Below are 15,110 nucleotides of genomic sequence, written 5' to 3' on the forward strand. Positions count from 1 at the left end.
GTCCTTGCTCTGCCTCTAAGAGCTGTGGAGTCTTTGCCAGAACATTCTGAGTCTTGATTTTATAATGCAGGAAAATGAAATGAAGAAGTAAGTGTATTTCATAAGGTGGTAGAAGGGATTCACTGAGTTGGCATATATCCAGTGGCTCATAGTACTTGCTCAGTAAATGGTAATGGCCATTATTTCAATTTTCCTTTAGTCGAAGGATCATTTGTATTTTGGAGGACTCAATCCCCAGGGGGCATAATAATAATGCTAATAGCTAACATCTCTCCAATGTCTGCTACGAGAAGGAACTGTGTCTCTGGCTCTTCTGTGTGTTCAGTCTCACCCCAGAATCTCTGGTTATCACGAAGAGATTACTGTCTGTCTAAATTCATTGAACACTCATTCATTCTCTCTCTCTCTCTCTGTTTGTGTAAAGTGCTCTACCACTGAGCCACACCCCCAGACTGCACAGGAATCTTCTCAAACTATATTCATAGTTGAAGTCTAGGCAAAATGAATCCTCAAGGAAAGACCCTTTATCCGATAAGAACAATGATAACACTTCATGTTTGTTTATTTCTATGTGCTAGTCCCTAAAGGCTTTCTATTTATGAAGTCATTAATCCTTATAGTTCTAGGCATTAGATACTACTACAGTCTACATTGTATAGATGAGAAAAGGGTCAGGGAGAGAGAGAGAGAGAGAGAGAGAGAGAGAGAGAGAGAGAGAGAGAGAAAGAGACAGAGAGACAGAGAGACAGAGAGAGATTGGAAGAGAGAGGGAGAGAGAGAGAGAAATTTGCCCAAGGTTACACAACAGAGAAATGGGAGGTGGAATGGAGCTCAGGGTGTTTTGACATTTGGTGCTATCTTTTTAATCTGTCTGTGTCCTCTTAGGTTATTTTATTTGTTTTAGATTTGAAATAATTATAGATTTGCAGGAAGTTGCAAGAGAGAGGTCCTGTGTGCCCTTTCCCCTGTTTCCTCTAATGTTCTATTTTGTATAGCTACAATAAAACCTAAGAATCTGATATTGGTACAAGGTGTGTATAAAGTGTAGATTATGTACCCCACCCCCAGGATCAAGACACGGGACTCCTCAAACTCCTTTAGAGTCACACTGACTTTCTCCCTCTCTTTCTCTCTCTCTCTCTCTCTCTGTCTGTCTGTCTCTCTCTTTGTGCTGGGGATCAAACCCAGGACCACGCACATGCTAAGCATGTGGTTTATCACTGAGCTATAATTTCATCATTTTATAATTCCATCATTTATAATTTATAATCATAAATTATAATTAATTTATAATTTCATCATTTCTTTATAATTTACATAAATTCTAATTTTGTAATTACTTATAATACAAATATTATAAATATTTTTATAATTTCATCATTTTAAGAGTGTCAGACAAATAGAATCGTATGTGAGCTTTTGAGATTTTTTAAAACTCAGCAAGCTGTGTGTATCAAGTGTGCTCCTTTTTCTTCTGAGTAGTTCTAGACAGTGCACTAAAGCAAGAAAATAAAATAAAAGGCATAGAGATTAGGAAAAAAAGAGAACTCTATCTTGCCCCATGTGGTGGCACATCCTTGTAATCTCAGCTACTTGAGAGACTGAGGCAGCAGGACTGTGAATTCAGAGGCCAGCCCAAGCAACTTTGTGAGACCCTGTCTCAAAATAACACAAGAAAAGGAAAAGAGGGTTGGGGACCTAGATCAGTGGTAGAGCACTTGCCTAGCATGCACAGGGCCCTGGGTTCCATCCCCAGTACCACCCCAAAACAAACAAATAAAAAAAGAAGCAAAAGAAAGAGTTAAAAAAACTGCTTCTTTTTGGAGATGTCATCGTGGTTTGTGTAGAAAGCCTCGAGGAATCTACAAAAATGAAAAAAAAAAAGTAAAACATCTAAAACTTATAAATTCAGCAAGGTGGCAGGATACAAGATAAACATACAATGCCGGCGCAGTGTGACTTGGGAGGCTGAGGCAGGAGGATCAGGAGTTCAAAGCCAGCCTCAGCAATTTAGTGAGACTCTGCCTCTAATTAAATATAAAAAAGGACTAGGGATGTGTGACTTAGTGGTTAAGTGCCCCTGGGTTCAAATCCTGGTACAAAAAAAAAAAAGATACAAAAGTTAATTGTATTTCTATATAATAGCAATGAACATTGTAGACACTGAAGCTAGAAATATAATACCATTCCACATCACTCCAGAAAAATAAAATGCTTAGGTGTGTATTGGAAAAAAATACAGCAATTGTGTGCTGAAAACCACAGAATTCTGACAAAAGAAATAAAGTAAGATGGAAATAAATGAAGAGATGGTGTTCATATTTTCTAAGACTCAACTAACAACCATTGTGGGCTGGCAGGGAGCCAAAGGGCGAATTTGGTATGCCTGGAGAAAAACAGGAAGCTATTACATTTGGCTACATGTATGCTTGAGCTCGTGATTGCTTGATCTTTAACAGGATTGGGTGGACATATCTGATCGAAATTGCTTATGCATGAGACTGCTTATATATAGAGGGTGTTATCGGAATAAAAAAAAAAGTTCCTTCATGACAATCTGAGGTGTACGTGTCTTTATGTCCCGCTGGACGGCGACATTTGGTGGCCCGTATGGGGAATGGTGAGCGCTCAGGTAAGTAATAAAGGAGAAAAGTTTTCACTAGCACAGTCAACTAGCAGTCAACTAGCAAGTTTCCCTATTCGAGGAAACAGTGGCCTTAAGGTACTAATGGAAGGCTCTCCTAGTGAGGGAACTTAACAGAAGGCTGTCCCAAAAGACAGCAAAGGACATCCTGTAGTAAATGAATGTGTGTAAGGTGCTGTGTAAGGTGTTAGTTGTGTTAATATTTTTGTTACTTTTTCTTGTTTGGTTTCTGTTTGTTGTTGTTGTGGTGATCAGAGAGACCATATTATAGCCATGGGATCGGAAATTTCACGGATTCACATGGAAGGCTCTCTTAAGGCATTGTTAAGAGAAAATGGAACTCTGTTAAAGTCTAAAACTGCGTGGATGTTCCTTAAAACTATAGAAGAAGCCTGTCCTTGGTTCTTAGAAGAAGGGCTCCTTACTGTCCCTCAGTGGGAGTGTTTGGGAAAGGACCTCTGTAAACAAAATGAAAAAACGCTTCTCCCTCTTGGTACTTTGCCTATATGGACATTAGTTCATTTCTGTCTGACTTCCAAAAAACCAAAATTTCAAGAACAGCTAAGAGAAGGGGAAGAGATATTAGAAACTGTAAAAGAAGAACAATCAAGTCGAGCTTCTGAAAGAAAGTAGATGTTCAGACTCAGAACAGGGATGTGACTCTGAAGAACAGGAGCTATCTGAGACAGAGCTAGAAAAGAAGTTCTCTCAGTGGCATTTAACTCCTACCGCTCCGCGCCCTCCGGAGTATAATCCAGGTCACCACTCTTTTCCAAGTTGTAGGAACGCATATACTTGCTGCACAGGGGCAGCCCCCAGATAGTGGGCTGATGTAGAATCTTGATCAGTGTTCCCAATATTCCCGGTATTTGAAGATCAAAACAATCAGAGATATCATCAAATATTAGATATAAAATTAGTGAAACAGTTAAAAGAGGCAATTATGTCCTGTGGAACAAGCTGCATTTACCATTTCTTTATTAGAGAATGTTGCAAGTCAAAATCTTACTCCAACTGATTGGGGTAATTTAGCAAAAGCATGTTTATCTGGGGGACAATATCTTATGTGGAAGGTGGCCAACCAGGAGTTATGTTCTGATACTGCCTGACGTAATGCAGTTGTGGGCAATCCTCAATGGAATCTAGACATGCTGACAGGCCAAGGACCATATGAAGGGCAAGGTAATCAGATTAATTTCCACCCCGGTGTGTATCAACAAATTAGTGCTGCTGCCACTAAAGCTTGGAAAACGCTTTCAGGTGCTGGCGATCTTCAAGGACAGTTATCTAAGGTTATTCAAGGTCATAATGAACCCCATGCTGATTTTGTAGACAGATTGATTCAAACAGCAGGACGTATATATGGAGATGTGGACCAGGCTATGCCTTTAGTCAAACAGCTTGCATATGAGCAAGCAAATAAATGGTGTAAAGAAGCAATAAGACCTTGGAAAAACAAAGACCTTGGAGCCTATTTAAAGGCTTGTAGGGATATTAATGAGGCTTTTATTCAAGGTCAGGTGATGGCTGCAGTGCTTGCACAGGGTCTTAGAGGCAATGCCAACTCCCACCCAGGCCAACAGTGTTATCGGTGTAAACAATATGGACACATAAAAAAGGACTGCCCCCATGGTTCTGTGCCAAAATTATGTCCCCGATGTAAAAAAGGGAAACACTGGGCAAGTGACTGTAAATCAACTAGAGACAAAGATGGTAACCCTTTACCTCCAAAAAACGGGAATCAGTGCCCTCGGCCTCGGGGCCCACAAATATACGGGGCTATCCAGCCCATACCTCGGACCCATTACCCCTTGATTCCCCAACTAGACAAACAAGAGGAAGTGCAGGATTGGACCTCTGTGCCTCTGCCAGAGCAGTATTAACTCCAGAGATGGGAGTACAACCAATACCAACTTCGGTCATTGGCCCATTACCTAAAGGAACAGTGGGACTAGTTCTGGGGAGGAGTTCTTCTGCTTTAAAAGGATTAAATATTGTCCCTGGAGTTATAGGCCCTGATTTTACAGGAGAAATAAAAATCCTTGCTTCTTCACCAAGAGGTGTAGCAATAATAGCTCAGGGTGATCGCATAGCACAATTGTTGGTCTTACCCAGCTGCCATGGTCAATATCCATCAAAGAATATTCTTAGGGGAAATAAAGGATTAGGTTCTACTGGCCAAAATATGGTCATGTTAACATTGGATTTAAACGATAGACCTATGACAAAGTTAGTGATAGAAGGCAAAAGTTTTGAGGGCTTATTAGATACTGGGGCTGATAAAAGTATTATCAAAATTACAGAATGGCCCAAAGTCTGGCTGCTTCAACAGGCAGATCAGACTTTAAGGGGATTGGGTATAGCTTCCAAACCTAACAAAAGTGCAGCCATATTAAAATGGAAGGATGAAGAAGGTCATAGTGGTACCATCCAACCTTATGTCCTTGAACATCTCCCGGTAAACTTGTCGGGGAGAGATATCATGGAACAGATGGATTTACATCTCACATCCGAGATCCCATAATCTAAAAGCTAATCAAATGATGTTAGCCCAAGGACACATATGGGGAAAAGGTGTTGGGAAAAATAGTCAAGGACCTACTTCACCCATTTTAGTTACTCCAAAACAAGATAGAAAGGGATTGGATTTTCATTAGGGGCCACTGAAGCAATTAAAATAACATGGAAATCTGATAAACCTGTCTGGGTCCCTCAGTGGCTCCTCTCAAAAGACAATTTAGAAGTGGCCCAACAATTGGTTAAAGAATAACTAGAGGCCGGACACATCAAACCATCCGCCTCTCCTTTCAACACACCAATATTCATAATAAAAAAGAAATCAGGAAAATGCAGGCTATTACATGACCTAAGAGCAGTAAATTCTATAATGGAGCCCATGGGACCTATTCAATTAGGATTACCTACTTTATCGACTATTCCAGTTAATTGGCCCTCCATTGTTATTGACATAAAAGATTGCTTCTTTTCCATTCCGTTACATCCCTCAGACACCAAAAGGTTTGCATTTACTGTGCCCTCACTTAATAACAGTTCTCCTAATAAAAGATATGAATGGATAGTTCTCCCACAAGGCATGGCCAATAACCCCACTATGTGTCAAATACATGTAAACAAGGCCATTGAACCCATACACCTAGCAAACCCTCAACTTTTAATCTATCATTATATGGATGATATTTTGTTAGCTCATAAAGAAAAAACTGTCTTGGAAAATTGTTATAATGCCTTAATAAAGTCACTAAAAAGGTGGGGCTTACATATTGCCATTGATAAGGCACAAATGACAGACACCAAAAACTTCCTGGGATCTATCATAAAGGCAACTATGGTTAAACCCACAAAAATTAGTATTCGAATAGACCAACTTAAGACTTTGAATGACTTTCAAAAGCTATTAGGTGACATTAACTGGATTAGACCTTACCTTCACTTACCCACCTCAAGTTTGGGCCCCCTTTTGACACTCTTAAAGGTGATTCTGATCCCCCCTAAGGCTCGAACAGCTCTCAAGCTTGTTGAAACAGCTTGATGAAAAGGTTCATCTTGATCGTATTGACCTAGCTAAGCCTTTATCATTCATTGTCTTGCCACAAATAAGTTACCCACAGGAGTGTTTGGCAAAAGGGTCCTATTCTATGGGTTCACATGAATTATGCCCCTAACAAGGTCTTATCCTTGTTTACTGAATCTGTGGCAGAATTAATCCTTACGGCGTTAAAAGTATCCCTTTCCACCTTTGGGTCACATCCCTCGACAATAACTACTCCTTATACTACTGATCAGATACAATATCTTATTAATAATTCAAATTCATGGACTATAGTCTTTACTAGTACTTCTGTTGTGTTTGACAATCATTTGCCATCTGATCCCCTTCTCCAATTTTGGAGTCAACATCCTATAATTTTCCCCAAAGTCACCTGAAAAGAACCTATTATAGGAGCTACCCTTATATTTACTGATGGATCAAAAAATGGTACCGGTGCTATTACTGTAAATAATGTTACAGAAACATTGCTGTTTAATACTCTATCTGCACAACAAACAGAACTATTAGTAGCTATAGAAGTATTCAGAACCCACCATGAGCCCTTTAACCTATTCTCTGATAGCAAATACGTTGTTAATGCTATTCAAAATTTAGAATTAACTGGTCTGCTCTCCCTCACTTCCTCCATCACTAAGTATTTACAATCTTCACAAAAACTTATTTGGGATAGATAAAGCCCTTTTTTTATTGGGCATGTTCGGGCTCATACTGGCCTTCCAGGTTCTCTAAGTTTACACAATGATTTAACAGGCATGGCCACCAGAGACCCACATATCTTTAATGTGCTTGAAAATGCAAAAAATTTTCATTCCAAATTTCATGTAAATGCTTCTACTCTATGTTTACGCTATCAGATTACTAAGGCAACAGCTCGGGACATAGTCAAGTCTTGTGCTAAATGTGCTACACTTATTCCTAACCCCTCGTTAGGAGTAAATCCAAAAGGGCTTCAGCCCAATCATATTTGGCAAATGGATGTAACTCATTATTTAGAATTTGGAAAACTACAATTCATCCATGTGTCAATAGATACCTTTTCAGGATTTATTATGGCCTCTGCTCACGCTGGAGAAAAAACCAAAGATGTAATAACACACTGTTTACATTCTTTCTCCATCCTACGGGTCCCCAAACAAAATTAAAACAGATAATGGTCCTGGATATACGTCCCAGGCCTTTAAACAATTTTGTTCCACCTTTGGTATTCAACATGTCACAGGAATTCCCTATAATCCTACTGGACAGAGCATTGTTGAGCGTGCCCATTTAACACTTAAAAACATGCTTTATAAACAAAAAGGGGGAATAGGGGCATCATACAGATCCCCAAAAGACAAATTATCTGTTGCCTTGTCCATTTTAAATTTTTAAAATCTCGATTCTGAGGGTCGATCGGCTGCTGACCGTCATTCAGAGCCTAATAAAAAACATCTACCTCAAGTGCTCTGGAAGGACATTCTATCGGGACAATGGAAAGGCCTGGATCCGGTATTAATCTGGACCCGAGGGTCTGTTTGTGTTTTCCCGCAGGACGCACAATCCCCAATTTGGGTGCCTGAAAGATTGGTCAAGGCTTCCTCAATAGAAAACCAAGAACAACAAGAAGATGTGGAAGTTCCTCCAACTACTGTTGTTGATGATCCCTCACCATGTTAATGGAGGAGCCGTGCGTTACCTGTGGGGGATAGTAAAGGCGTGGCCTTGCCCTTTGCCCCTTACTAACTCTTCCAATCTGTATCCTCCTATTCTTACCACAAATTCCACATTAGGGTTACCTACTGTACCCTTTTCTCCTGACTTAGCACCCTTCCCAAATGGCTCCTATGACTTAGCAGGTTATGTGGGAACCTCCCTGCAAGTTTGGCAATGCTAGACCGGTAGTCAGAGACGGGTAGATTTGTGAAGAGCTCTTACCAAACTAAGACAGGGAATGAAGATATAAGCTTCATTTTCCGATGATGGGTAAGGATGTTGCTCTGTCACGGACAACCTAAGACAGGCACGGTCTTTTTATAAACAAACAGGGGAAGATGTGGGCTGGCAGGGAGCCAAAGGGTGTGCTTGGTATGCCTGGAGAAACACAGGAAGCTCTTACAATTGGCTACATGTATGCTTGAGCTGGTGATTGCTTGACCTTTAACAGGATTGGGTGGACATATCTGATCGAAATTGCTTATGCATGAGACTGCTTATATATAGAGGGTGTTATCGGAATAAAAAAAAAAGCTCCTTCATGACAATCTGAGGTGTACGTGTCTTTATGTCCCGCTGGACGGCGACAGTCCATTGTCTTTGAATTGGTACACACATTTAACACAATTCCTATCCAATTCCCAGAAAGATTCTTTTTTGTAGTTATAGATGAGTTTATTCTATTATTTTGTCTGAGGAAAAATTTGCAAAGGAATGGGAATAACTAAAATAAACTTGGAAAAAGATTACAGTTGGAAGACTCCTCCTACCAGATTTCAAGATTTACTTTATAGGTGTAGCGCTCGAGGCTGTGGTATTGGTGGGGAGATGGGCACATGGGTTGGTGGAACAGAACCGGGATCCCAGAAATCCAGAGGCAGCCCCAACACAAGGACTGCCAACTGATTTTTAAAAGTGTTTTTATTAGTGCATTAGAGTTGTACAAAATAGTGGTGTTCTTTTTGACATAATCATACCTACATGGAATATATTGGCTCCACTCCAGTCCCCGGTGCTTCCTCTTCGTGTCCCCTCCTCCCTGCCCCTGTTCCCCTCCTCCACTCTACTGGCCTTCCTTCTATTTATTCGTAGTTTTTTTCTTTTTAAATTGGTGCTCGCTAAGTGAAATAAGCCAAACTCAGAAAGTCAAGGGTCAGATGTTTCGTCTCATCTGTGGAGACTGGTGCAGTGCTGGGGGTCGGACCCAGGGCTTCGTGTGTGCTGGGTAAATGCTCTACCACTGAGCCACATCCCCAACCCCTTGCCCTTTCTTAAAATAAAATAAAATGAACTCTGACCATACCACTTGGTGAACATAATCTATGGCATTTATTTAAGAAAAATGAAAAATGACTTTCAGACAAAACTGGTAGAAGAAGGTTCATAGCACTTTTATTTTTTAATAGTAAAAACCTGGCGGGCGGGTGGGTGGGGGTAGCTTGGTGGTACAGTGCTTGCCCAGCATGCGTAAGACCCTGGGCTCAATCCTCAGCACTGCTAACAAACAAACAAATAAACAAAAGCAAAAGGAAACGACCAATCAAAAAATGCCCCTCTAGTAATACACTGCGCCATCCATACTATGGCATATTACTGAGAATTTAAAGGAATGAAATGACAGTAGATGAAACAGACATTGTTACCTGATGTGCACGTATGACTGCCTGACCCATGTGCTCCTGTAATATATATAATCAGAAGAATGGGAGGTTACACTCTATTTATGTATGAGCTATCAAAATGTATAAATGCAGTCTACTGTCATGGACAATGAATTAGAACAATTAAAATTAAAAAAAATTTAAAAAAGGAATGAACTATTGATACAACAGCTTGGATGGACCTCAAGTTGGGTTGATTATCCTTTGTGCATCCAAGTTGAGATTTTCCTGGCTTTTAGTACAAGGAATAATTTTTGATGGAAACCTGGACACCTTGAGTATCACGTTACGGGATTCTGGGTCCTATTCCAAGGATCCTAGTCCAAGGATCCCGGCTCTGCTGGCCTGCCTGCTCTGACACTGCTCTGGCTAGGCGAGGGGGACATGCTTGGGTAGTTCCAGGGGGAATAGAAACCCAGTTTCTCCACCTGGCTTCCTCTGCATGGAGGTAGGAAGGTGAGGTGGCTCCTGCAGGGTGCCACAGTCAGTTCCAGCTCCTACCACCCTGACACCCTGGTTGGGAGGGCTGCTCTGTTCCTCATGTGGCCTGCCTGTGACGTCGCAGGGGCTGGCGGCCCTGTAACTGCTGCGTGATGGTGGAAGTCTTGACTCTGCACCAGGCTTCTTTGGTCACCACCTCATCAGGGAAATGGAGGGGAAGTTGAGGCTCCCACATGATCTCTGCCGAGGCCGATGCGGGTAGGCCTCCTTACCGCCCAGCAGGGTGGAGCTCCAGCCTCTCGCTCAGCCTTCTCTGGTGCCATCCTAGGAGGCTGCACCTCTTTGACTCTAGAAAGGGTGGAAGTCTAAGCTCTCCCCTCGGCCATGTTTGGTAGAGGTATGAGTCAGGCTGTAGATTTTTCTGTGTTTTTTGGAGCAGAGTGGCTGTTGTCTAAAACGTTCTGTTTTGCTAGGTTTTTTTCTGTTTTCCTGGTCTTTTGACTAGAAAGAGCAGAATTTTTTCGGGACTTCTTTTTTTTCTATCTCTGTACCCACTTGTATTTCCAGATAGCAGCTTCTCCAGCACCAACCTGGAATATATAAAGCAAAATCAAACCTCCGAAGTTCATGAGTGTCATCCTCAGGTCTCGAGGTCCCAGAGGATCTATGTATAACGCCCAGGGTATTAAGCTGCCCTGAAAAAGACACGTAAGGGAAAATGAACTTGCCACTGTTTTTCTGGAAGTAGAAGTTTCTGTCAACCTTTAGTTTAGCTTAGTTTATTTATTTTTTATTTTTTAGTTTAAAGTATTTTCTTTTTAGAGATGTCACCTTTGGAATTGAAAGTATTATATTCATTTAAGCATTTTTTTTTTTGTTTTATAGTACCGGTAGTTTTTAAAAGTTCTGGTTCTAAAATGTTCTTTATAAAATATTGTAATTCCACAAGTGATTTTGGGGAAATATGAAGATGAAGGAGCGGAATTATTTCAGGGTTTGTAATTAGTGCTTTTTCGTTCAGTCTAGTCAGGTAAGTAAAGTTGATAAAAGAAATGTTTTATAAAATCAGAGTAATGAAACAAAATTACAAACTGGGATCATCCCATCCAAGAAATCAATTTTTAAAAAAATGTAAAAAACAAGACAATATAATCAAATTATACTCATGCTTAGTAAAAGAAATACGTAATATAAAAATAACTCCTCTACCATTTTCTCCAACACCTATTATTTGCCAGGCACTCTGCCTTATGCTTTATAATCATGATTCCTAATACTAAAAAAAATCCTTAGGCTGATGGCTAAAGCTGTTTTTATTTATTTATTTATTTTTTTAACAGAAGAAAATGAAACTCACTGAAGCTCTATGACTCATTCATGGTCATATAACTTATAAGTGGCAGAAGTGGGATTTGAATCCAAGTTTTACTTTCATACCATGCAGCACTTACTGTATAGAAAAATAGCTGACTAAATAGCAATCATTATTTTAGTCAAATTCACATCTAAAACCTCAGACATGGCCTACTATTCTTAGATAGCAATATCTATCTTTTGTGATATTAATAAACAACGAAGAAAATCCGTTGCGTTCTTACCACGAGTTTGGAAAACAGTGTTATCACAGGTAACAATGATACTATATTCTTGTCCTCGGTTCCAATAATTTAGGAGCTATCACTCAGAACAAGAAGCCCTCTGATTCAAATATAAAAGATCACAAATGCAGAGACCTAAAACCTCACTTTTGAGTCATATCGGTATAGTAAGAAAGAGCCTGCACTTGTCAGAGATGGCGATGATGAGAATATTAAACCAAGAAGTCCACGTAGAGGTCAGAGGGCTGACAAAATTCAACCTGATGGGGGCGTCTACACAGACACAGGGCACAGAGCTCGGCCCTTCCACACAGCTCTTAACCTCTGGCGATGACTTCATTTTAAGTCAATGTCTCTTCATGCCGTACCTTTTCCCCAAGGTCTGCTTGGTGAAATACCACAATCGCCATGGGGGTCTACTTTCCTGCAGTCTTGGGTAGACTTTGCTGCTACCCCAAAACCCAAAGGGAGTACCCTGCCACTCCCTGGTACCGAGAAGTGTTTTCAGTGATTGGACCCAGACCAGATTTCAACACGTGATTTCCATACAGGACGGGCTGCCATGCTCCAGGCTTTACCAGGCTTTATACTTGGCCTAGGGTGCAAGGTCACCCAGAACTGTAATGTGGAAACGGAACTTGTGGGTCTCAGTGAATTTTCCAAAGCAGGTCCCAGCAATACCAACTTGTCCCTGGAGATATTGGTGCCCAGCTTCAAAATCTTCTCACTCAGGTAAGACACCTGACTGTTGTGTAGCCTGAAATAGTAGGTGCCTTACACAGTCCTCCTCCTCAGTCAAAGGCTGCATTTTCCCGCTAGGTTGAAACACCAGATCCTCGTGCCTCAGTAGCCAGAAACAGAAGTTCAACCTTTAGGTTTTTATGATGTTCCCTGACTTATCAGATCTATGTCACTGCTAAGTGGAAATTAATTATTATGGTTATTTTATTTTATTTTTTTGTCCAGGAAGACATTCCATCCTTCGATGCATGGGTAACAGTGGAATCTGCAGGCCCTCTTGCAGAAAGAGCGAACATCCCTACTTCTATTGCAGAAATTACCAACCATGCTGCCTCCAGTCCTTCATGAGGATAAACACTTCCGGCAGAGACACACCTAGTGATTTGTCCTATGAGAAGCACTGGCCCAAAGTACCTTGAATGCTGGTGATCACTTGTCTCAAACTTTCTGGAAACCCAGACGTGCTGTCATTCACCTTCATTAAAATTCATGCACCTGCCACCATTGTCTGTCTTTCATCAGTGGGAAATCACAGTGAAAGACCTGGTTTTGTATGGTGAGCTCTCTGTCCATTCTGGACTCAGCCCTGCGAGAGAGAAGGCTGGAAATCTGAGAGCACCAGGTAGAAGATGGGTGGGGGCGGGGGAGAGTGAAGTGGAGATCAGTAAGGGAAGGTTGATGGTTTAGGCCCAGCCATGACTCAGAGGGGGACCGGAACACATGGGTGGCCGTGGGTAGAAATCTTGTAGACAAATTTGGGCTTAGTGTATGGAACTAAGAGAGAGCCAATGTAATGTGGGACAAACTGTCCTGTCAAAGTTTCAGGCTGTGAAGTTGGGGGCTATTGCAGAAGGAATTTGAATATTATAAGCCATTGTCACTGATGACTGCTAAAATCCTTTAAATCCTGAAAAATCTAGGAGACTTTTACCCCCAGAACAATCAATGCCAGCGTTTCAACAAAAAATTCTAATTTTGGTTTTTATACCTTATCTTCCACTAACATCTTTCCCCTTTCCTGTTGAGTTCTACATTTTCAAAGCTATCCTTCGCTCATTATCTTTCTCTACTTTTCTGATTCTTCCAAACTCATCACAATTTGCCTTTGTGCTGATTTTCCTGTGGAACTGGTTCTGGTCCAAGTTACCGCAGACGACCACTGTTTGGAAAGTTTGGGGTGTTGCTTGACTTATTCCCCTTGTTCTTTGGGTTTCCTCTTCTATCACGTGCCATTGGAATCCTCTGGGGTCGCTCTCCTCTTCTGAGAATAAAATCTCTCCATGTTCCTAGAAAACAGCTGGTGGTTCTATGGCTGTGGTGACAAGCCCATGCCTTGAGATGTGTTAGCTGTGTCATAGGCTAGTGGCAGCACCGTAGCGTCTACACTTGTCTGAAAACAAATGGTTGGTGACAGCATTGTGTTTTGGGATGACTTTGCCATCAGGGGAGCTTGCTTCAGGGCACAGCGTCATCAACCCATGATCACGTCTGTAACCAACACAGCTCCCCAAAATGCTCCTTCCAAATGCTGCATACAGAGCCTGTGCTGACCGGCAGGATTCTCCACGTGCTCACTTCGGCATCTTGGCTTCAGACATTGAGTGACGGGTTCATTCTTGGAGGTTCATCTTCTTCTCTCCTTCCTTTGATGCTTCCACCCAGACCCTCACCCAACAAAGCTCATTAACCTGGAGAAAGACACTAGTAATGAATCTGTGTCAGGAAAAATGGCCGTCTAAGGACTCAGGCTGACCTTCTCGCTGAAAATAGTTTTAAAAAGCAAGTTAAAACACACAGGGCTGGGGAGATAGCTCAGTCGGTAGAGGGCTTGCCTTGCAAGCACAAGGCCCTGGGTTCGATCCCCAGCACCGCAACAACAACAAAAAAACCCACACAATAAAACTTGTTAAGCATCTTGACCTAGCATGAAAACAAGATGAGAATATTAAGGCAGCTGCAGGCAGGCACTCTTCTGAAGGCAGTCTCTGAATCTGACCTTTGTCTCGGAGGCATTTGCTGCATCAGGTGAACTTGAGGTTTGGTTGCTACGACTTTGAGCAGGGGAGGGGAGAGCCCAGGACAGGAGACATGCCCAGGGTTTGAAAAATGAGTCCAGACCTTTACATAAGTCTCAGTTCTGAAAGTGTTACATCCACTGTGTATGGTTAAACCAGCTACACAGTCCTTCTTCTTCACTAGATGTTCTCAAGGAAGATTGCCTGGCTTTGAACTTGGTATTTGGTATACAGGAAAAAAAAAATTCCATTGAAAATTTACAACCTCAAAACTGGTCCTTGTGCCATCTTGGCTAGAATTCTTGGTACGTGAGTGGTTTATCATTTAGCTTAAAGTTGCCCCAGGAATTGTAGTGTCAAAGGTGTCTGATAGAAGCTAATGAAGGAGTAGACACTTAACTCAAGACTTAACCAAGTTAATTGGACAAAGTTCCAAGGACAATGCATGGATTATAACGCCAAATGACCAAGCACACATGGAAAGAAGGCACCATGAGTTAGGGTAGCAGGAAGCACAGACCAGAGACGGAGACTTCCAAAGACTTACAAGTATCGGAGTTACCAGTAATAAGAGACAGTTTGGAAAAAATAAATTCAGAGTTACCAGTAATAAGAGACAGATTGGAAAAAATAAATTCACGAGATCCAAATTCCCCATCAAGAGTTTCTAACAAACCTCCTGAATAAAAAAGTCAGAGTTCCAAAGAAGCACCCCAAAGCGAGTTGGAAATGGTATGTTCAAGAGTG

At 41.4% G+C, this 15,110-nt stretch overlaps 1 protein-coding gene across 1 annotated transcript; it reads left to right on the top strand.

Annotated features, from left to right (window-relative positions):
• The first annotated feature begins 10,242 nt into the window (after positions 1–10,242).
• On the top strand, positions 10,243–12,767 carry LOC124976279 (beta-defensin 119-like). The gene is made up of 2 exons (XM_047539232.1): positions 10,243–10,267; positions 12,574–12,767. The coding sequence occupies exons 1-2, from the start codon at positions 10,243–10,245 to the stop codon at positions 12,765–12,767; spliced, it is 219 nt and encodes a 72-aa protein (XP_047395188.1).
• The last annotated feature ends 2,343 nt before the right edge of the window (positions 12,768–15,110 follow it).

The sequence above is a fragment of the Sciurus carolinensis genome, chromosome 2 (genome assembly GCF_902686445.1).
Source record: "Sciurus carolinensis chromosome 2, mSciCar1.2, whole genome shotgun sequence".
Lineage (NCBI taxonomy): Eukaryota > Metazoa > Chordata > Mammalia > Rodentia > Sciuridae > Sciurus > Sciurus carolinensis.